General features: G+C 24.6%; 6 protein-coding genes across 6 annotated transcripts; all 6 read right to left on the reverse strand.

Annotated features, from left to right (window-relative positions):
- Positions 1–2: 2 nt before the first annotated feature.
- Positions 3–2,067, reverse strand: fslP (G-protein-coupled receptor family protein; the record flags this gene model as incomplete). Its single annotated transcript, XM_632472.1, has 4 exons — positions 3–488; positions 564–835; positions 944–1,594; positions 1,713–2,067. 4 exons carry the CDS (start codon positions 2,065–2,067, stop codon positions 3–5), a joined length of 1,764 nt encoding a protein of 587 aa, XP_637564.1.
- Positions 2,068–2,745: 678 nt separating this feature from the next.
- Positions 2,746–4,764, reverse strand: fslQ (G-protein-coupled receptor family protein; the record flags this gene model as incomplete). Its single annotated transcript, XM_001134532.1, has 4 exons — positions 2,746–3,201; positions 3,303–3,574; positions 3,666–4,310; positions 4,401–4,764. 4 exons carry the CDS (start codon positions 4,762–4,764, stop codon positions 2,746–2,748), a joined length of 1,737 nt encoding a protein of 578 aa, XP_001134532.1.
- A 1,295-nt stretch (positions 4,765–6,059) lies between these two features.
- On the reverse strand, positions 6,060–7,206 carry DDB_G0295671 (regulator of chromosome condensation domain-containing protein; the record flags this gene model as incomplete). Its single annotated transcript, XM_001732968.1, has 2 exons — positions 6,060–6,482; positions 6,547–7,206. Coding segments are annotated over 2 exons (1,083 nt in total), but the record flags the coding sequence as incomplete, so codon positions are not given.
- A 208-nt stretch (positions 7,207–7,414) lies between these two features.
- DDB_G0286611 (RNA recognition motif-containing protein RRM) lies at positions 7,415–11,173 on the reverse strand (the record flags this gene model as incomplete). Its single annotated transcript, XM_001732969.1, has 2 exons — positions 7,415–7,675; positions 7,769–11,173. The coding sequence occupies 2 exons, from the start codon at positions 11,171–11,173 to the stop codon at positions 7,415–7,417; spliced, it is 3,666 nt and encodes a 1,221-aa protein (XP_001733021.1).
- A 501-nt stretch (positions 11,174–11,674) lies between these two features.
- On the reverse strand, positions 11,675–19,525 carry DDB_G0286613 (type A von Willebrand factor domain-containing protein; the record flags this gene model as incomplete). The annotated part of the gene is made up of 2 exons (XM_632475.1): positions 11,675–19,225; positions 19,385–19,525. 2 exons carry the CDS (start codon positions 19,523–19,525, stop codon positions 11,675–11,677), a joined length of 7,692 nt encoding a protein of 2,563 aa, XP_637567.1.
- A 501-nt stretch (positions 19,526–20,026) lies between these two features.
- Positions 20,027–21,638, reverse strand: tsg101 (tumor susceptibility gene 101 protein; the record flags this gene model as incomplete). The annotated part of the gene is made up of 3 exons (XM_632476.1): positions 20,027–21,024; positions 21,076–21,306; positions 21,431–21,638. The coding sequence occupies 3 exons, from the start codon at positions 21,636–21,638 to the stop codon at positions 20,027–20,029; spliced, it is 1,437 nt and encodes a 478-aa protein (XP_637568.1).
- Between the last annotated feature and the right edge of the window lie 618 nt (positions 21,639–22,256).

A 22,256-nucleotide genomic window follows, 5' to 3' on the forward strand; every position in this document is an offset into this window, starting at 1 on the left:
TTTTAATTTTCTCCAAGTGTATCATTAATAGGTATATCATTTGTAGTATCAATTGATGGTGGTGGTGGTGATAATTTTGACATTCTAATTTTGGATTGTCTTTTTTCACTACCACTACCACTACTACCACTAGTATTAGTTGTACTAGTTGTTTCTGAACCTAATTTAATGAAATCATTTAAACCACATTTTTTTAAAATCCATTTCAATTTTTCACTTTCTTTCCAAATTTGAATAACGATTGGATCTAAACCATAACCAATGAAAATACAAAAACCTAAAATACTTACTACTACAACATTTAATGCTTTCAATTCGTAACCTGGTGCATGTAATTCACATTGTGATGGATCACCTTTACTAATACATTCTGCCCAAACTGCAATTGCATCAAAATAAGTATCCATTTTATCTTCCATATAAAATTTTAATGATGATGCAAACGTTAAATTAAATAATAAAATTAAACTTGTTATAATTATTTTAATCTATACAAATTTAAAATTATTGTTAAGAAAATAATAAAAATAATAATAATAATTAAAATTATAATTAAAATTTACATTAAAAAATAAAATTCTTCTATTTGGTGATTTCATATACATTTTTGAAACATTAATAACAGATAAAATTGAAAATAAACAAAGTAAACCCATTGCACACCATGATGGTATATAAAATGATATATATTGCCAAGCTGATCCATCATCTGAATTTATCCAACAACTTGTTGCAACTGTTGCACTATATTTTCCTCCGAATGCTGGTAATGCTGTTAAAACAAATATTAATGACCAAATACCAATTCTATATAAACCAAATTTTCTAATTTTACCTAAATTTTTTACAAAAAAAAATATTAAATTAATTAATTTTATAATATTTTATATTATATTAATTTTTTTTAATTTTTTTTATTAATTATTTTAAAATATATACATACTTAATCTTGAAGTTATATAAAAATCATATGCAATCATTGGAGCCCAAAATATTGAAGTAATCGCACCAAATTGGAAAATTAAACCAGTTAATAAACATAAATAGTCTGATTGCGATTTGAATCTACCTGGATCTGAACTACAATTAAAATTATCTTGTCTTGATTGAATGAATAACGATAATGCTGTAATACAACCACCACACGCAAATGATAGAATAGATTCCATACGATGAGTTATTTTATTTGGTAAAACACCAAATGTTAAAATCATGAAAAAACAAGTTATAAATGATATACTTGTTAATGTATAATTTGTTTTATCCAATATTTTAGTTTTACCTGGATAAATTTCAAATGGACAATCTAAAATACAACTATCAGTAATATAATAATAAGTTGTTTTACCTGGTATAACATGATCTTTGGAATTTAATAATGGTGCAGGACAATTTATAACTGATGACGAATTATCATAAATTATATTATCATTACACTCAACATTAAAATTGAAATCAAAATTACCACTCTCTTTAAATTCAAAATCAGTCGAATTTATTGGAAACATTGGTACACCATTTGAAAATTTTGAGCTACATGATAAATCTTTTAAAAAATTATCAATAAATATTTTACATGGTGTTTCTGCAATTACTATTATTTTTTATTATTATATTTAAAAAAAAAAAAAAAAAAAAAAAAAAAAAAAAAAAAAAAAAAAAAAAATTAATATACTAATTATAATAATAATAGTTAATTTAATTTTACTTACAACATATTGAATTACATGGTAGTGATGGTAAATTAAATATAATATTTGTATTATTTGATAATGTTTCGTTATGTGTTTCACATTTTGGATATGATTTTAAACAAATTAAATTAATTGCATTTGGTTTACATTCTGGTGTTGTAAATTCTAACATTCGAATAATATCTGAAACATTTTTATTTAATTGAGTGATTGAATCACCTGGTTGTAAATAAAAGTCTGTATAATTTAATTTTGAAAAACATGGTGAATTTGAATCAATTAATTCACAACTACCACCAAGTTTTAAATCTTGTGAATTTACAAATAAAAATAAAATATTTATAATACATATTAAAAAATTTAATTTTTTCATTTCTTCTTTTTTTAAAAGGAGATATATAATAAAAATAAAGTAAAAAAAGTAAAAAGTAAAAAGTAAAAAGAAAAAAAAAGTGTTTATGACCACAAATATATATAACTAAAAAAAATTTTTTGGCCGCTTGATAAATTAAGACTTTGTAATTTGATTATATTTTTTTTATTTTTTATTTTTTATTTTTTATTTTTATTTTTTTTTATTCAAAAAATCTGAATTTTTATGAAAAGAATGAAAATGGGGCTTCTATCGAGATTTTTTTTTTATTTTTTTTAATGGTATTTTATAAAAAAAAAAAAAATCAAATCGTATTTTATAAAAGTCTTTCGAATTTTATTTTTATTTTACATTTTTTTTTTTTATCAAAAAATTAAATAATTACTTTGAAAATTAAAAAAAGAAATCTAAAATTTTTTTTTTTTTAACAATAAAACAAAAATTATGTAAAAAATTATTTCATTTTATTCTATGTGTTTTGCTTTACTAAAAAAAAAAAAAAAGAATAAAAAAAAAAAAAAAAAGTTTAAAAAAAAACAATAAACTTTACAACTAGGTTATTCAATTTACTGTATATATTTAATAATATTAATTAATTTAAATGAAATATTATTTATTATTACATAAAAACTAAGATTAAATAGTTTTTTTTTTTTTTTTTAAAGTTTTTAATTTACATTATGGTTGTTGATTTATTTCAGTAGACTTTAAATTTGACATTTTTACAGTTGTTTGTTTTCTTTCATTACCAGATGATGTTGAAGCAGTTTCGTTGTTATTATTATTGCTATTATTAATAGAATTATTTAATTTTATTATTTTATCCAATCTACATTTCTTTAAAACCCACTGGAATTTTTTACTTTCCATCCAAATATGAATAACAATTGGATCTAAACCATAACCAATGAAAACTGTAAAACCTAAAATACCAATAACAACTATATTCAATGCTTTTAAATCATAACCTGGTGCATGTAATTCACATTGTGATGGATCACCTTTACCAATACATTCTACCCAAACTGCAATCGCATCAAAATAAGTATCCATTCTTTCTTCCATGTAAAATTTTAATGATGATGCAAATGTTAAAACAAATAAAAATAATAAAAGTGTAATTAAAATTTTAATCTGTACAAAAATTAAAAATAAATATTAAATATTAATATGTTTGTCTGAAAAAAAAAAAAAAAAAAAAAAAAAAAATTAAATGAAATGATTTAATACTTTACATTAAAAAATAAAATTCTATTATTTGGTGTTTGAATATACATTTTTGAAACATTAATAACAGATAAAATTGAAAATAAACAAATTAAACCCATTGCACACCATGATGGTATATAAAATGAAACGTATTGCCAAGCTGATCCATCATCTGAATTTATCCAACAATTTGTTGCAACTGTTGCACTATATTTACCTCCGAATGCTGGTAATGCTGTTAGAACAAAAATGAATGACCATAATACAATTCTATATAAACCAAATTTTCTAATTTTACCTGTTTTTTTTTAAAAAAAAAAAATTAAACATTAATTAATTTAGTTTTTTTTAAAAAAAAAATAATAAAAATAAAATATATATATAATTACCTAATGTTGAAGTTATATAAAAATCATATGCAATCATTGGTGACCAAAATATTGAAGTAATTGCACCAAATTGGAAAATTAAACCAGTTAATAAACATAAATAGTCTGATTGCGATTTGAATCTACCTGGATCTGAACTACAATTAAAATTATCTTGTCTTGATTGAATGAATAACGATAATGCTGTAATACAACCACCACACGCAAATGATAGAATAGATTCCATACGATGAGTTATTTTATTTGGTAAAACACCAAATGTTAAAATCATGAAAATACAAGTTATAAATGATATACTTGTTAATGTATAATTTGTTCTATCCAATATTTTAGTTTTACCTGGATAAATTTCAAATGGACAATCTAAAATACAACTATCAGTAATATAATAATAAGTTGTTTTACCTGGTATAACATGATCTTTGGAATTTAATAATGGTGCAGGACAATTTATAACTGATGACGAATTATCATAAATTATATTATCATTACACTCAACATTAAAATTAAAATTACCACTCTCTTTAAATTCATAATCTGTGGAATTTATTGGAAACATTGGTGCTCCATTTGAAAAATTTGAATTACACGATAAATCTTTTATAAAATTATCAATAAATATTTTACATGGTGTTTCTGCTTTTACTATAATTATTTTTAAAAAAAAAAAAAAAAAAAAAAAATTAACATTTAAACAAAACATTAATTATAAAAAAATTATTTAATTTTACTTACAACATATTGAATTACATGGTAATGATGGTAAATTAAATATAATATTTGTATTATTTGATAATGTCTCATTATAAGTTTCACATTTTGGATATGATTTTAAACACATTATATTAATTGCATTTGGTTTACATTCTGGTGTTGTAAATTCTAACATTCGAATAATATCTGAAACATTTTTATTTAATTGAGTGATTGAATCACCTGGTTGTAAATAAAAGTTTGTATAATTTAATTTTGAAAAACATGGTGAATTTGAATCAATTAATTCACAACTACCACCAAGTTTTAAATCTTGTGAATTTACAAATAAAATTATAAATAAATAATAAATTATTAAAATATTTATTAAAAATGAATTTTTCATTTTTTTTTTTTTTTTTTTTTTTTTTTTTTTTTTTTTTTTTTGTTTTTTTTAAAACAATGCAATGAAAAATTCTATTTTTAAATTGAATTGCACAAAAAAAAAAAAAAAAAAAAAAAAAAAAAAAAAAAAAGAAAAAAATATTTAAAAAAAGTGTCTTCTTGTCTCGGAAAAAAGAAAAAAATTTGAAAAAAAAAAATTAATACCAATAAAGTGTGATTGTAAAATATCTGATATTTTAAAAAAAAAAAAATATCTTTTTTTTTTTTTTTTTTTTTTTTCCACCAAAAATCCGTTTCACTGGTAGTTTTTTTTATTATTATTATAATTTTATAATAATTTAAAAAAAAATAAAAAAAAAATAAAAAATTTAAAACAACATGTTCGAATTTTTAAAAATAAAACATGTCCAAATATTTTCATTTTTTTTTTTATTTTTTTTTTTTTTTTTTTTTTTCAAAACAAATTCATTTTTTTTAAAAATTTTAACATGATTAAAAATTAATTTAAATAATACAATATTTTTAAATACTAATAAAAAAAAAATTATTTGATTTTTTGATTTTTTTTTTTTATATTTAAAAAAAAGTCAGCCCAATCTGATTTAGTCATATAATAAAAAAAAAAAAAAAAAATGAAAAAAAATGGAATTAAAGTTAGAACCAGCACACATAAAAAAGTCCGTCCTTTTTCGACAATTAAAATAAATGAATAAATAAATAAATAAATAAATAAATAAATTAATCACACACTTTTATTAAATAAAAGAGATGCTATAGATAAGTGAAAATAGATAGTGTGGAGATAATAATTAAACAAATGATAGATCAATATTACTGATGTCTTGGTTGTTTAGTTCTGATTTAAATAAAATCAATTTTTGGAATTAAAAAAAAAAAAATAAAAATAAAGTTTAAATAATTTATAAATTTTTTATTGGTAATCGCATTAGGTGATTTTTTTTATTTTAAGAAAAAAAAAAGTTGGTTGAAAAAAAAAAAAAAAAAAAAAAGTAATAAATTAATTTAACTATTATAATTATTATTATTAGATTTTATATTGATTTGGGCCGTCATCTTCTTCAATACTTGGTCCATTTTCATTTTGTTCAGTAATTGAGGAAGTATCAATTAAACAAAAAGAAAAATGTGAATTAAAAAAAAAAAAAAAAAAAATTTTTTTTTAATTTTTTGTTGTTCACAAAAAAAAAAAAAAAAAAAAAAAACAGAAATGTATTGATTTTAATTAAAATACAAAGGGTTTATTATTTTTAGTTTTATTTTAAATTTTTTATATAATCAAGGTATAATAAAAAATGAATTTCCTCCACCCGCTTTAACTAAACTTTTATCATTTCCTTTGATTGAAGGTAATAGTTGTGGAAATGATTTATTATCACCATCTTTACCAATTATAATTGGTTCACAAAGACCTAATTGATAATGTTCATTCCAACCAAATGAATATATATTATTATTATTATTATTATTATTAATATCATTTGAATAAACTTGAATTAAGATATGCTCAGAACCAATTGAAAAGTTTTTAATTTTATTTCCATTAAAAGATTCGCTATTTAATAGTTTAAATTGATTTGAATTACTATTATCAAGTGATAGATCTCTATTATCACCTAAAATACCATACTCACCACGACCACATATATATAATTTATCTTGGTTCGTCAATAAACAACTATTACTCCAACCACATTGTATCTCTTTTATTTTAATATGATTTTGATGTAGAAGTTGGTAATATAAATGATGAAATATCAATCACACAAGGATTTGATTGATCAATGAAATTACCATTACCTAATTGTCCGAATTTATTTTGACCAAATGATAATACATTTTTAAAATTAATATCCAATAAAAGAGTATGCTGAAATCCACATGAAATTTGAATGATTTTAATTTCATTTTTAAAATTAATTAGTTTTGGTGAATCTTGAACCATTGGATCAGCAATATCATTGATATTATTATTATTATTATTACTCTTTAAACTATTTCCATCAATTAAATTTGATAATTGACCAAATTTATTACAACCCCAACCGTATACATCATTTTCACTTGATAAAGCAATTGAATGTCTCATTCCACATGATACACTAACTATTCTAATTTTATTATTAAATAAAATTTCAATTAACTTTGGTTCATTTAAATTCTTTCTTTCAACTTTCTTTTTCTTTAATACAATTCTTTTTTTAATAACTCCACCACTATTATTATTATTATTATTATTATTATTATTATTATTATTATTTTTATTATTTGATGTTGATAAAGTTGAATTTAAGGAACAAGTTGTATCTATACCCAATTGACCACGACTATTTGAACCCCATGAATAAATATTTCCATTATTATCACATGCTAAACTATGTGCCCATCCTCCTGAACAATTTTTTATTTTAATTGAGTTTATTTTAAAGTAATTTAATATTGTTGTTGTTGTTGTTGTTGTTGTTGTTGTTGTTGTTGTTGTTGTTGTTGTTGTTGTTGTTGTTCATTTGAAAATAAATAAATTAATTAAATAAATAAATAAATAAATATATTATTTATTATTTTATTATTATTATTATTATTTTTTTTTTTACTATTACACAGAGTCTTGTATACAAATTATTTAAAATTTATTATAAAGATTCATTTGGCTTTTCTTCAAATGCCGAGTTTTCGTCATTTGAAGTAATACCTTTTTTAGGTTGTAGTTTCTCTTGTTTCTTTTTTATTGATTGTAATAAGGCCTCTTCACCTTGAATAATTGCATAATTAATTTCACAAATCTTATCATGATTATAATTCTTCCAACGTGTATGGAAAAATTTCTGATGGAATCGGTAAACATTCATATGATCTTTGAAATTAATAAATGCATAACCACGACTTACTTTTGTCTATTTTTTTTTAAAAAAAAAAAAAAAAAAAAAAAAAAAATTATTAATAAAATAGGATTATAATTAAAAAATGTGTTAAGAAGAAAAACTTACATGAGGATCTAATGGCATATTTAAAAAATCATAAGTATCTTTAAACTCTTCATCAATAAGGGCAGTAAGATTTTGTTGAGTTAATCTATTTGGAATATTTCTAATCATTAAAGATGTTCTTGTATCAACTCCACTAATTATATTCTCTGGAATTAAAATACAAGTTGGATCTACAGGTTCTTTTGGTTCCTTTGGTTCTTTTAATTCTTTCTTTCCTTTGGAATTGGTTGAATTTCTTAATGTTCCATTGTTTTGATTCTTTTGTTGTGCCTTTTGCTGTTGAATCTCTGATTCCAATTCTTTTCTTCTTCTTTCAAGTTGTTCAAGTTCTTGTTCATTTTCAAGTATACTAACTTCATAAGCTGTTTGATTATATTGATGTTTTTGTTGTTGTTGTTGTTGTTGTTGTTGTTGTTGTTGTTGTTGTTGATTATTATTATTATTATTATTATTATTATTATTATTATTATTTATACTATTATTCATATTATTATTATTATTATTAATATTTGAACTATTATTGTTATTATTATTATTATTATTATTATTAGTATTGTTATTATTATTATTATTATTATTATTATTATTATTATTATTATTATTATTATTATTATTATTATTATTATTATTGTTATCATTATTATTATTATCTAATATAGAACTATATTGTGATTCTGCAAATAAATTAAGAGATGAATTTGTTGGTGAATTATTGTTACTATAATTTAATAGATTTGGAGTATTACAACCACTGTTATTATTACTATTATTATTACTATTATTATTACTATTATTATTACTATTATTCTTATTGCTATAAACATATGAAGAGTAAGAAAAACTATTTCTAAAATTATTATTATTATTATCATTATTATTATTATTATTTATATTATCATTGTTATTATTATCATTATTATTATTATTATTATTATTATTATTATTATTATTATTATTATTATTATTATTATTATTATTATTATTATTATTACTTATATTATTTAATTGATTATAACTACGATTTAAAAATAAATTTGTAGTTTTAATTTTATTAACAGCATCATTTGTTGAAGAAAAGAAAGAATCAGGACCAATTAAATCAATGAAACCAGCACGAATAAAATTTTTCTTATGAGAATCACGTAATTTAACAAAACAAACTTGAATCATTCTTTTTTTATATTGAGATACCATTTCGTATAGGATTTGAATTGAAGAAGCATCGATTACAGGTATATTACGCATATCGAAAACTATACCATATAAAGAGGATCTTTGATTAATTGGTAAATTTAACATTTCTGAAGGATGAGCTAATGCACTACCAATATTTTCAATTCTAAATAGGATTTCTTTAACTTGACCGATATTTGCAAAATAAAGGGATTCTTCAAATCTAATGACCAAAACACCATCAACTTGTTGAGCCTCTGGGAAAATAATGATATCTTTAAATTTCGAAGTTGGAGCATCACCAGGTAATTTACCCAACACAGTGAAATGTGGTGCAGAAGATTGTCTAATAACCAATAGAATCGAAGCACCAATACTAACGACTAAACCAACCTCGACACTGAAAATAAAGGTACAAACAAAGGTGGCAGAGAATAATAGTAAATCTTTCCAAGCCCTTAGCTTCCAAAGGAAAATAATATCATGAACTTCAAATAAACCCAATGCGGCCACGAAAATGATAGAGCTCATAATTACTCTTGGTAAATATTGGAAAATTGGCATTAAAAACAATAGGGTGAATAATACTACAATAAAAGTGACAGCACCAGCCAATTGAGTTTTTGCACCAGCTTTATCATTTACAGCGGATCTTGTCATTGATGCATAGATTGGATATGCTAAAAATATTGAACCAAATATATTACTTGCACCAATTGCCACCAATTCTCTATTTGTTGAAACTTGATAATTATGTTTGGTTGCGAAATTCTTACTAACCGCCATTGACTCAACGAAACCCACAATACTAATGAACAAAGCTGGACCAATCAATTGATTGACCATATCCCATCTATTTAATTTTGGTAATGTTGGTATTGGGAAACTTGTAGAATAATAACCCAACACAGCAATGCCTTTCTCTTTTAAATGAAAGCCAGCTGAAACTGAAATCCCCACCACTACCACCACCAAAATTGAAGGTATAAAAAAGATTATATGATGTATTATTTTAGTTCTAACCTCTGGACAACATCTCTTTTTAATTTGACCCATAATTAATAATGCTATAATTGAAACGACACTAATGATCAATGATAGCTCATTGACTAAATCGAATTTCTTAAATATTAAAGGTATTTTACGCCAACCACTATCCGCAACTGATATGCCTAACAATGTATCCATTTGATCGAATAGAATTGTAAAAGCCACTGCATTAATGAAACCTCTAATCAAGGGACGTGATAAAACCTCTGAAAGGAACCCAAATCTAAGTAAACCTAAAATCAATGAAATCACACCAACCAAAAATGCCAATATATTTGCAGATGCTATCATTTCATCAGTTGTAAGTGGTACATCAGCAGACTCACTTATCTCTTTCAATGTTGTACCAACGATTAAACTAACCAATGCTTCAGGACCAACTGATAATTGTCTTGATGTGCCCAACACTGCATACATCAATAATGGCATTAAACCAGTGTATAAACCATAGATTGGTGGTAATCCAACCAATAATGCATATGCTAAACTTTGTGGTACCAACATAATTGATGTTGTAACTCCTGCCGTTAAATCATTAATTGCATTGGCTCTATAATCATATTTAGGTAACCATCCTAAAATTGGTATATAATATTTAACTTTATTCTTTAATCTTTTAATCTTTTCTTCTTTATTTTCAACTTTTTTACCATAATTTTCTTCAAAATTTAAATCTAAATCTAAATTATTATTATTATTATTATTATTACTATTATTATTATTATTATTATTACTATTACTATTAGCACTAATTAAAGAAGGTGAAACTATTGGTGATAATGATGGTGAAGATGAACTATCACTTTCAATATTACTATTATTTTGTAAATTCTTTTTATTTAATTTTGTTAAGAAACTACTAAATGTAAGTGGTGTTTCTTCAATTAATGGTCCTGATTTCAATGTACTATTGATTGCATCCATTGATTGACTTAATGGCATACCATTATTATCAAGTAATATTGCATTGTTATTATTATTATTATTATTTTGTCTATTTCTTAAATGACCAGAAGAACTAATTGATAATGGTACACCATTATACCTTCCATCTATTTCTATATTCTCTTCTCTTTGTTGTTCTTGTTGTTCTTGTGGTTGATAAGGTTGTTGTTGATTTGAAAGTAATGGTGATGATTCATTCTTATCATTAGATGAACTCCAAAATTTCCAATTTACCATTTATTTATATATTAATTATTATAATTGAAAAAAATATTCCTATTATATTTATTTATTTATTTATTTATTTATTTATTTATTTATTTATTTATTTATTTATTTATTTATTTATTTATTTATTTATTTATTATTATATATTAATGAATTATTACAAAAAAAAAGTATTATATTTTATGTTTTAAAAAATTAAGAGAAATGGTGCGTTATTTTTTTCTAATTTATAGTTTTATTTTAAAATTTTCAAAAAAATAAAAAGCAAATGAAAATATGTTGTTTTCATCAAAAAAAAAAAAAATATAAAAATAAAATAAAAAAAAATAAAAAAAATAAAATAAAAAAAATTAAAAAATTCACCCAGGAAAGAAAAAAAAAAACAAAAAAAATAAAATAAAAATTAAAAACAAGAAATCAATTTAAAAATTCACTGAAACGACGCTTGAATAAAAAGTATTATTTTTTAATTATTTTAATTTTAATTTTATTTTTAATTATTATTTTTATTTATTTAAATAAATGAGATTTCTTGGAAAGTTTTACAATACCAGTGATAACATCATCTTTAATACCAAAAGATTTCAAAACTGATCCACCAGTTGTAGAATTACATTTTGAAATGATAACCTCGAATGAAACTGTAGTAGAAGGTTTGAGGAGTTTAACGAATATCTTGATAAGTTCTAAAATAAAGAATCTAAAGTTATCAGATAATTGACCTCCAAGAGTTGAATCGAATTTAATTAAAGAACTTCTTGAGACACCCAATGCTAAAGAAACCTTTTTAACAGTTTCATAACTTGTTGGTGAATTTACAATCATCAACAAATCTGAATATAAAGTAACTATTTCTTTTTCAAATAATTGTTGTTGTTTTTGTTTCATTATATCATTTGATTTATCTTCTTTTTTAGATTTTTTCTTTTTTTCTTTTTCCTCTTTTTCTGTTTCCAATGCCCAACTTTTTCCAATGATTGATGATGATGAGTTAAAGATATCTTCATTTTTGGATTTTGATAATTTTGATCTTGATCCATCTTTTGACAATGATAAAGAGGATGACGATGAAGACGATGATGATAAATACTTTGGTGGTGGTGATACGTAATCTTCATTATCGTCAAATAAACCAAAACCACAATATTCTTCTTCATCAGACTCTTCTTGTTCTTTTTCTTTTCTTTCTTGTTGCTTTTGAGATTGTAGCTGTGGTTGTGGTTGTGACTTTGGTGGTGGTGGACAATAATCATCGTATTCGCCAAATAATCCAAAACCACAATCCCCTTCTCCATCAGACTCTTCTTGTTCTTTTTGTGGTCCTGATTTTGGTTGTTGTGGTTGTATTTGTTTTGATTCATATAAGGATTGAGACAATACCCTTTGTAATTGATAATCTTCTTCATCACCAAAAAGACCAAATCCCATGTCTTCATCTTCATCATATGATTCCTTTTTTTTAGGTAACGATGTTGGCTTTGAAACTGTTGTTGTTGCTGCTGCTTTTGTTGTTGTTGTTGATGATGTTGGATAGTCACCAAAAAGATCAAAACCCATATCTTCATCACCCCACTCTTCTTCTTCGTCTTTTGGTTGAGATTTGGCTGCTAAATAGGAAGCAGGAGTAGAAGAAGCTGTAACAAGAGAAGTAATAGCATTGGGTACACCTCCAAAAGAGTATGAACTTCCACTACCGCCGCCACCACTTCCTCCTTTCTTTACTGGTTCGTCTGACCAAGCATCATCGTCGTCGTCGTCTTCGTCATTTTCAATACAATCAATAGCTACTCTTCTACGACTTAGAGAATTTATTAATTGTGCAGAAAGATTATCAATAGTTTTGGCTTCTTCTTTTAATTTCTCTGGAACTGCTTTTAATGAATATCCTCGTTTTATTGAATTCAAAAGAGAACCTTCATCACTTTTCAAAGAGTTTGCCTCTATCGAATTATTTTTTGAAGTTGATGATGATGGTGGTGGTGGTGGTGGTGGACCAGATGATGATGGTTGTGGTGGTAAAGTAGTTCGTTTAAACCTTGGCATTCCATCTGATTTCTTTGAAATATTTCTTTCTTCTTGTAGATTTTCTTTTTCAGGACTATAACCAATATGAGCCGAAGATCTTCTCATCATTCCTCCAAATACTTGTGGAGCTGGTGGTGCTGGACTAAAGACATTAGTGGATACACTTGGTCTTGGAGCATTTGGCAATGGTGGTGGTGTTGGTGTTGGTGTTGGTGTTGGAGTTGATGAGAAAGAAACTGTACTCATTCTGGAATATCCAGCAACCATTGGTTTACTTGGTAAATTTATTTCAGAGAGGGTACTTTCTTCTTTGGCTTTAGATTTTGAAAATGATGGTGATGATGGGGAATATGATGTTAAAACTGGTAATTTGGATGGTTTTGTTGGTGCATAAGATGGTGATACTGGAGAATAGGATGGTATTGTTGGTGCATATAGTAGTGATGTTGGAGTATATGATGGTGATACTGGAGAATATGATTGCGAAGTGGAAGCATATAGTGGAGAAGTTGAATAAGATGGTGATGTTGGGGAATAAGATGGTGATGTTGGGGAATAGGATGGTGATGTTGGGGAATAGGATGGTGATGTTGGGGAATAGGATGGTGATGTTGGGATATAGAATGGTGATGTTGGGGAATAAGGTTGAGAAGCTTGGAAAAATAATGATGGTGGTGGTGCACCACGTCCAAGTGATGTTGATGGTGGTGGTGGTGGTTGTGGTGGTGGTGGAGCACCACGTCCAAAAGCGGTACCAATATTTCCTCCCCTTCCACCTCTTGATGATCCTATACTTCCACCTCTTGATGATCCTCCTCTACCTCTACTACTATTGTTTGAACGAATATTTCCTTCAGGAGATGGAGATCTAGATCTAGTTACACATCTATATTTATCAATTGATATTCCTCTTAAACTTACTTCACCTCTACTACTATTGTTTGAACGAATATTTCCTTCAGGAGATGGAGATCTAGATCTAGTTACACATCTATATTTATCAAATGATATTCCTCTTAAACTTACTTCATTACTAAAACTATCAGATTCACTATCACTTCCACTTTCACTTTGATTTTCACTAACTCCTCCTTCATAATCTATATCAGTATTATTATTATTTGATACAATTTGATTAACAACAATTGGTTTATAAGTTGTTGTTGCTTTTTTAATACCAAGTTTTTTAGGAGTTATTGACCATTGTTTAGAAGAAATAGTTGATTCAATTTGTGGTTCATCTTTTGGTTCATTATCAACATTATTTTCAGGTTGATGTTGATGACGTTGATCAAGGTTAAATTCATTAATTTCTTGTTCATCTTCAATAAATTGTAAACATTCAGTTGTAGAATCACGAATTAATTGAAGTAAAAGTGTTGTATCTTTATAAGAATCTTCAGATAAGGTATCCAATTCAGAGATTGCTTTGTCAAATGTATTCTTTGAAATTTGAATTGATTTTTCAAAATCACCATTCTCTTTATAATAGTTTGCAGATAATAATGATAATTGTAATAAAATCGGATTGGTTGGTGATAATGAATTTTCTGAACGTTGTAAAGCAGACTTTAAAGTTGATTCAAACTTTTCACACCATTGTTTCTTTGAATATTTATTATCATCACAATTTAATAAACTTTTATAAACTGTACATTGATTATTCATTAAACTAATAATTGCCTCTTCATTATTTGAATGATTTGTTGATGATTCTAATAATCTTAATAAACCTTTACCTTGATAAATTATATCCTCTTTTAATTTCTTTTTCTCTCTTAATAATTTACTTGGTGTTGTTGGTGTAGTAGTAGTTGTTGTTGTTGAATCATCATTAATTGATAATTTATCAACTCTTTTTGAAATTAAATTATTAATTGTATCTGAAAGTAAATTTAATTCTTTCATTGAAAATTCACCAAATGTATCTGAAATTTGATGAAATACATTAATTGTATCAGAGAACTTGCTATTTGAATGATATTGTTCAATTAATTTGGATAATTGATCACGTTTATTCAATAGAATTGGATCATTTGGATCTTGATCAATACCTTGAGATTTATCTTCCCATGCAATGTATGGTAGAGAATCAACAATAGTTTGAGAGATAATCGATTGAATTGGTGGTAATTTTGAGAATGTTTCATGTTTTTCCCTCTTTTCAACTGCAACAAAACTTGTGAATGGTGTTACAATCGAGTATTTAATGGATAGGTCGATGACATCATTCTTTTTCTTTAATTTAATTAAATCATGTTCATGTTTATTTTGACTATAGGTACCATCTTGATATTCTCTAATCATTGAACGAGCAGCTAAACGATGAATTAAATTACCCTTTATGAAACCAATCTCTGGTGTATGAACAACGTTGGTGATTAAACCACCACCAGGTGCTTGGCAAATCAATGTTGCACGAGTACAAATACCAGAGAAAGCATACATAACTTGACGTTCTTTCTTAAATATTGAAGTTATAGTAGCAGGTGATTGAACTATGGAATTGGTATCACTTGAATCGAATTTCACTGAAATATTCGACATTGCGGGTTGAGTTAACCGTTGAAGTTGATCAATGATTTTCTTTGGATTTGGACGTTTATTTGTTTGAATAAACTCTGGATAACCACCACCTAAACGGCAAATACTCTTTACGAAATGTCTACTACAATGCTCACCAATACCAAATGCAAACATTCTACAATAGGGTGATGCTTTTTTAACCAACATTTGAACCAATTCTTCATTGGCTACATTACCATCTGTGAATAGTAAAATATTATGTGGATTGGTTGGTTTAGCTTTCTCTGCCAACAAATAAAGTGATTGTAATGGTTGATGTAATAATGTACCACCATAGGATGTTTTTAAATGATTGATATGGCTCCAAGCAATTTGTAAATTTGATTCAGTCGGTGGTACACCAATACCGAAAAGCCAGTCAAAGGTATCACCAAAACAAACCACATCGAATAACACCTTTTGCATACCACGTAAATTTGAAATAGTGATACGAACTGCACGTAATAAATCCTCAAATGCATCACCAGCCATCGAAGATGATAAATCAATTAATAAAGTAACCATAGTATGGCTATCCTTCATAGTATTATCAATATCCAATTTTGGATAAAATGCCAACATACTTGCATGATGACCTTTCTCATCAACCTCAACCCACATTCTTGGTGAATAAGGCTCCTCCAAACCAATCAATAATTGGAAATTCTTATCTAAATATTGATTATCTTGATTATTTAATTCAATGGTTGCTTTTGTATGAGTACGTTTTATACGAACGTCATGAGTTGGTGAAATTAATTTTACAATATTATAAGGCATTTCAATACCGACCGAAATGGATAAATCAGATTGTTTTTGTGCCAATTCTGTCACTTGAACAGTTGATGTTACCGATTGAGTATTACTACTTGAGGATTGCAATCTTTGCTTTGGTGTGATTGAACGTGGTAATACAAAACTAATATCTAAACCATCGATTGATAGCTCAGTAACATAAACTATCTTAATTAAAACATCACAATTTGGTGGTAAATTACCAACTGAAACTGTGAAAACATCAGGTTTATCCTCATCCATTAAATATGCACCATGACCAGCTGCAACTGCTTCACGATACTCTCTTTGTGCTTTCTCCTTCTCTTTACATTCACCAATTATATGTTTACCATTTACATAAGCTTCGAAACCACAAACTGCTCCCATTTCATCCAATGGAAAAACATACTTTGCTTCAATCATATTCTTTGAATTATTTTGATAATGTTGATAAATTGTAACTTCACCAATTAAATCTAAAATTTTACCTTTAACATGAACAGATTTTAATGGTATAGCATTATCACCACCACCATTCTTTGAAATTAAACCAATTTCTTGATTATCATCATCATCATTACTATCATCAATTAATGATTTTTGAGGTAGTGAATTTGGAACTTTCTCAGATTCAATAGTTGGTTTAACTGATTCTTTTGAAATTTCAAGTAATTTATCATTATTTGATGATAATGATGATTTTAATATTGGTGGTATTGTTAATGAATTTAAATCATCAAATTCAATTAGGTATTGAATTTTTTGTTGTTTTGAATCATAAATTACAATTTCATCATCAATAAAATCAGATTGTTTAACTGTATTATTTGACGATGATGATGATGATGATGATGATGATGATGAACCAACACCTTGAACACTATCAAAACCTTTTGGTGGTTTTGATAATTGAGTTTGATGAGTTGTATATTTTTTAATTTGACCTAATGCAACTGAACAAATAAACATATACTTTGAAAGTGTTTTTGTTGATGCTTTACAATATTGAATTGAAGTGGATGGTTTAACACCAAAATAAATACCACTACCCAAATAACCAATATCTCTTCTACCAGCACCAATTGATGTTGATACATTTGGTGTTAATAAACCTCTACTTAGTATACCCAATATATTCGATGGATTACTACCATGATAAAGTGTTTTCAAATTACCAACTTCAAAATTATAATTATCTTCTTCTTTTCTTATAATTTTAAAAATATTTTTAATTTTTATTAAATTATTATTATTATTATTATTATCTATACAATTTTCATTATTATTATTATTATCATTACCATTACTTTTTTTAATTGATTGTTGTGGTTGTGTTAAACCTTCAATTTTTGTACCACCTTTAATTTGATCAGTTATACGTTTAAAATCTTTTGAAGATTTATCTAATTGATTAATTTGACAACGTAATGCACGATATTTTGCCATTTCACCACTACTTGCAGAAGTTAATGTTTTTGAAACACCACTTAATGATTCACCAACTGATAAAATATCTTTCATTAATTGTACAGATTCTTGAATATCATTTAATAGTTCATATGAATTATTAAATTTACCACCTGGTGGTTTCAATTGTGGTAATGATCTAAAGATTTCATCGATTAAATCGGTTGATTCTTTACTATCAATTTTACCACCATTACCTCTTAACACTGTTGATAATTGAAATAATGATAATTCAGCTTTATCAACTTGCATTAATGTAATGTCACCCATTGATGTTTTAATTGAACCTTCAGGTGAAAGGTGAAGTTTACTACCATTACCAAACTTATTACCCAATGTTGATATAGCTTCATCATATAATATTTTAATTAATTCATGAATTGGTTTTGGAATTTCATTATTAATGTTATTACTATCATCAATATTATTGGTGGTGGTTATTGTTGTATCATCAAATAATTTATTATAACATAATTCTTGTAATTTATTAGAACCAATTAATGTTGAACCTAATTGAAATTTTGAATATTTTTTATTTATTAAATGATCTTTAAATATCTCATTATATTGGTCCAATGAATTCTCCAAATTTGTAAATGGTATCCATTCTTTAACTGAATCATTTATTTTATTTGCATCTAAACTACCATAATTTAAAAATACTCTATAATATGATTGTGTTTGGTCACCACTACCACCACTATTATCACTATTACCAGTTTTAATTAATTCTAAAATTTTACCTGCAACATGTAATTCCAAACAAATAAAACTTTCAGCTTTTGGTGATATTAAAACATTATGTTTAACAACATGATATTTAGATTCTGTTGGAAATTTATCGTTTTCAACTTTATTATTATATTTAATTCTTTCATATTGCTGTTGTTGCTGCTCACCATTAGTTGATGATGATGATGATGATGATGGATCTTCTAATAAATTTGAAAAATCCAATGATTTATAATGATATTCTTTAATATTATATAATGAAACTAATGAATATTCATTTGGTGATAATAAATTACCATTTGAAATTGAATCTTCTAAATATCTTTTTGACACAATTGGAATATTCAATTTAATTGCCTTTTTAATATTGGATGATAAAGTTTCTAAATTTATATTCTTTTTTTCTTCTTCATCTTGATAACTATTATTATTATTATTCTTTTCATCAACTTTTATTAAATCATTAAAATCACCACTAAAAATATAATAGTTAATCTAAAAATAATTTTTATATAAAAAAAAAATAAAAATAAAAAAATAAAAATAAAATTAAATGTTTCACAAATAATTATTATATGTGTGTTAATAGTTGAATGATTTAAATTTTTTTTTTTTTTAATTTTTTTAAATAAATAATAAAAATAACAAACTTACTTTTTGATTTAAAATCATTGAGACATTACCACCATGTGATTCTACATATGATTGTAAAACCTTTTTTGATTTTAAGCCACTATTTCCACAATCCAAATAAAATGTAAGATTATTTAACACAGAGTTTTTATTTACAACCATTTTTTTGTTTTTGTTTTTTTTTTTTTTTTTTTTTTTTTTTTATGTTTTATTTATTGTTTTTCTTTTTTTTTTTTTTTTATTTATTATTTATTTATTATATATAATTTATTTATTTTTTATTTTTTTTTTATTATTATTATTTTTAGTAATACACCTGAAAATTAAAAAATTAAAAAAAATTCTAATACTAGGAAATGATAAAATCTAATAAGCACAATGATAAAATAGTGTGTGCAATGTATTTTTTAAGAATTTTTTTTTTTAATATAAATCACTAAACTGAAATGTGAAAAAATAAAGAAAAAAAAAAATAAAAAAAAAATAAAAAATAAAGAAAAAAATAGTGTTCGTTGAAAAATTAAATAATGAAAAAAAAATAGGAAAAAAAAATCAAAATATCTTTACATTTGAAAAAATTAGAAAAAAAAAAAAAAAAAAAGATCAAAATATCTTTGTTTTTGGGTGGGCATTTTAAAAAAAAAAAAAAAAAACTTATATTATTTATTTAGAAAAATATTGTTGTTGATTGTATTGTTGACGTTGTGGTGAATTTTGTTGTTGTTGTTGTTGTTGTAGTTGTTGTTGATTTTGTCTAATTATAAATTGAACTTTTTTAACTGTTGCTCTAATAATGAATTGATCTCTACTTAGTGATCTAACATTTTTAAGGTATTCTTCCAAAGATATTCTATTTGAATGTAATGCTTTATCTAAGTAGTAGAGTAAATCTTCGATGGTTGAATCATCAGAGACCAATTTTAACAATTGTTTTGAGAGTGAATCTTTAGGACCCAATATTTGATCGATATCAATATTTGAATCTGATTTATCATTTTCGTTTATCCATTTCTCCAATTGTTCAATGTTTTCATTCAATTGATCGATTTGACTATTGTAAGTTGCCAATTGATTCGATAACTCCTCCTTCTCAAGTAATTTTTTCTTTGATAACTCTTCCAATGATTTGTTATGAGCTTCGAAATCCTTAATCTCTAATGATGTAGTGTCATAAAATTTCGATAATAATTCTTGCAATTTAATTGTACATTGATCAACCATTTCACTTTTTTTATCAATAACTGGTTGTGGTGGTAAAGGTGGTAATGGTTTAACTGATGGTGATGTTTGTTGTTGTTGCTGTTTTGCTGCTGTTGGTTCTGTATATGCTGGTGGTGGTGATGGTTGTTGTGGTGGTGGTATTATATTATTATTTTGTTGTTGTTGTTGTTGTTGAGTTGGTGGTGGGGGTGGTGATGTTTGTGGTTGTTTTGGTGGGGGTAAAGATGATGTATTATTAGTTTTATTTTTAATTGAATCGTACGATGGTGGTGGTTGTGTATATGATGAGGAATTTGAAGTACTTGGTGATGAACCATATGGTGGTGGTGGTTGTTGTTGTTGTGCTGCCACATTATTATTGGTTGGTGATGAACCATAAGGTGGTGGTGATATATTATTTTGTGGTGGTTGTGGTTGTTGTTGTTGTGATACTCTTGTCTCTAATGGTGGTTTAAAACTAAATGCATCACATAACATTTTTTAACAATGACCCATCGTTGAATTGGAACTCCAACTTGATATATATGGATGATAAACTAATCCCTGTAAATTTACATGGTGATGATTTTTTACAATCCTCATCTCTGGTGTTGGATCTAAAACCATTGTTGGGAATTCTTGTGGATAGTTTAATGGTACCCAAACTATAATTGGTAAATAATAATTAATACCTTTAAAACAAATTGGAATTGTACCTTTTATACATATTAAATTAACTCTATCTTTAATAATAATTTTTAAAAATAAAATAGTGAAAAAAAAAAAAAAAAAAAATAATATAAATTATAAAATTAATAATAAATTTTTTTATTTTTTTTTTATTTTTTTTTCTTTTTTTTTACTTACTTGGTATATTTTCATAAAACGGTGATAAATTTGGGAATAAATGAAATGTTTCTTTTAAATCTTTACTTATTCTTAGTGGATCTCTATAAGCTCTAATATAATTAAGAAAAGTTGATAGAGTATGCATTTTATTATCCACTATGGCTAAAGTTGGATTAACCATTTGTTGTTGATGTGCATGCATTGGGTATCCATGATGACCATACATTCTATATATCTATTGATTGGTGTAGTTTATTGAATTTATTTTATATGGTGGTAGTGGCTGTGTTAAAAAAAAAAAAAAAAAATAAATAATACAATTTTTTGAGGGTAAAATAAAAAATGAAAAAAAAAAATTATGATTTTATATTTATATATGACCTTTTAAAAGGAACTATATATATATATTCACCTGTTTATTTAAAAAAAAAAAAAAAAAAAAAAAAAAAAAAAAAAAAAGTGCCAAAAAAAAAAAAAAAAAAAAATTAAAAAAAAAAAAAATTATTAAAATTTATTTTATTTTATTTTTAATTTTTTTTAACTCAAAAATTTGAAATTATTATTATTTAATTTTATTTTTTATGTTTTTATTTTTTTTTTTTTTTATTCCATTAAAGCTTATCTCTTTTATTCAATAATTCTTCTTAATTAATAGCTCTTATTTCAAAAAAAAAAAAAAAAAAAAAAAAAAAAAAATAGTTCAATATCCTTCCTCTTTTGAAGATAAAGATTATTTTTATTTTTATATCCAAAAAAAAAAAAAAAAAAAAAAAAGAATTATTATAAACGAGTCATTAATTATATTTTTTTTATTTTTTAAATTTTTTTTAAAATAAAAATATTA

Source organism: Dictyostelium discoideum (assembly GCF_000004695.1).
Source record: "Dictyostelium discoideum AX4 chromosome 4 chromosome, whole genome shotgun sequence".
NCBI lineage: Eukaryota > Evosea > Eumycetozoa > Dictyosteliales > Dictyosteliaceae > Dictyostelium > Dictyostelium discoideum.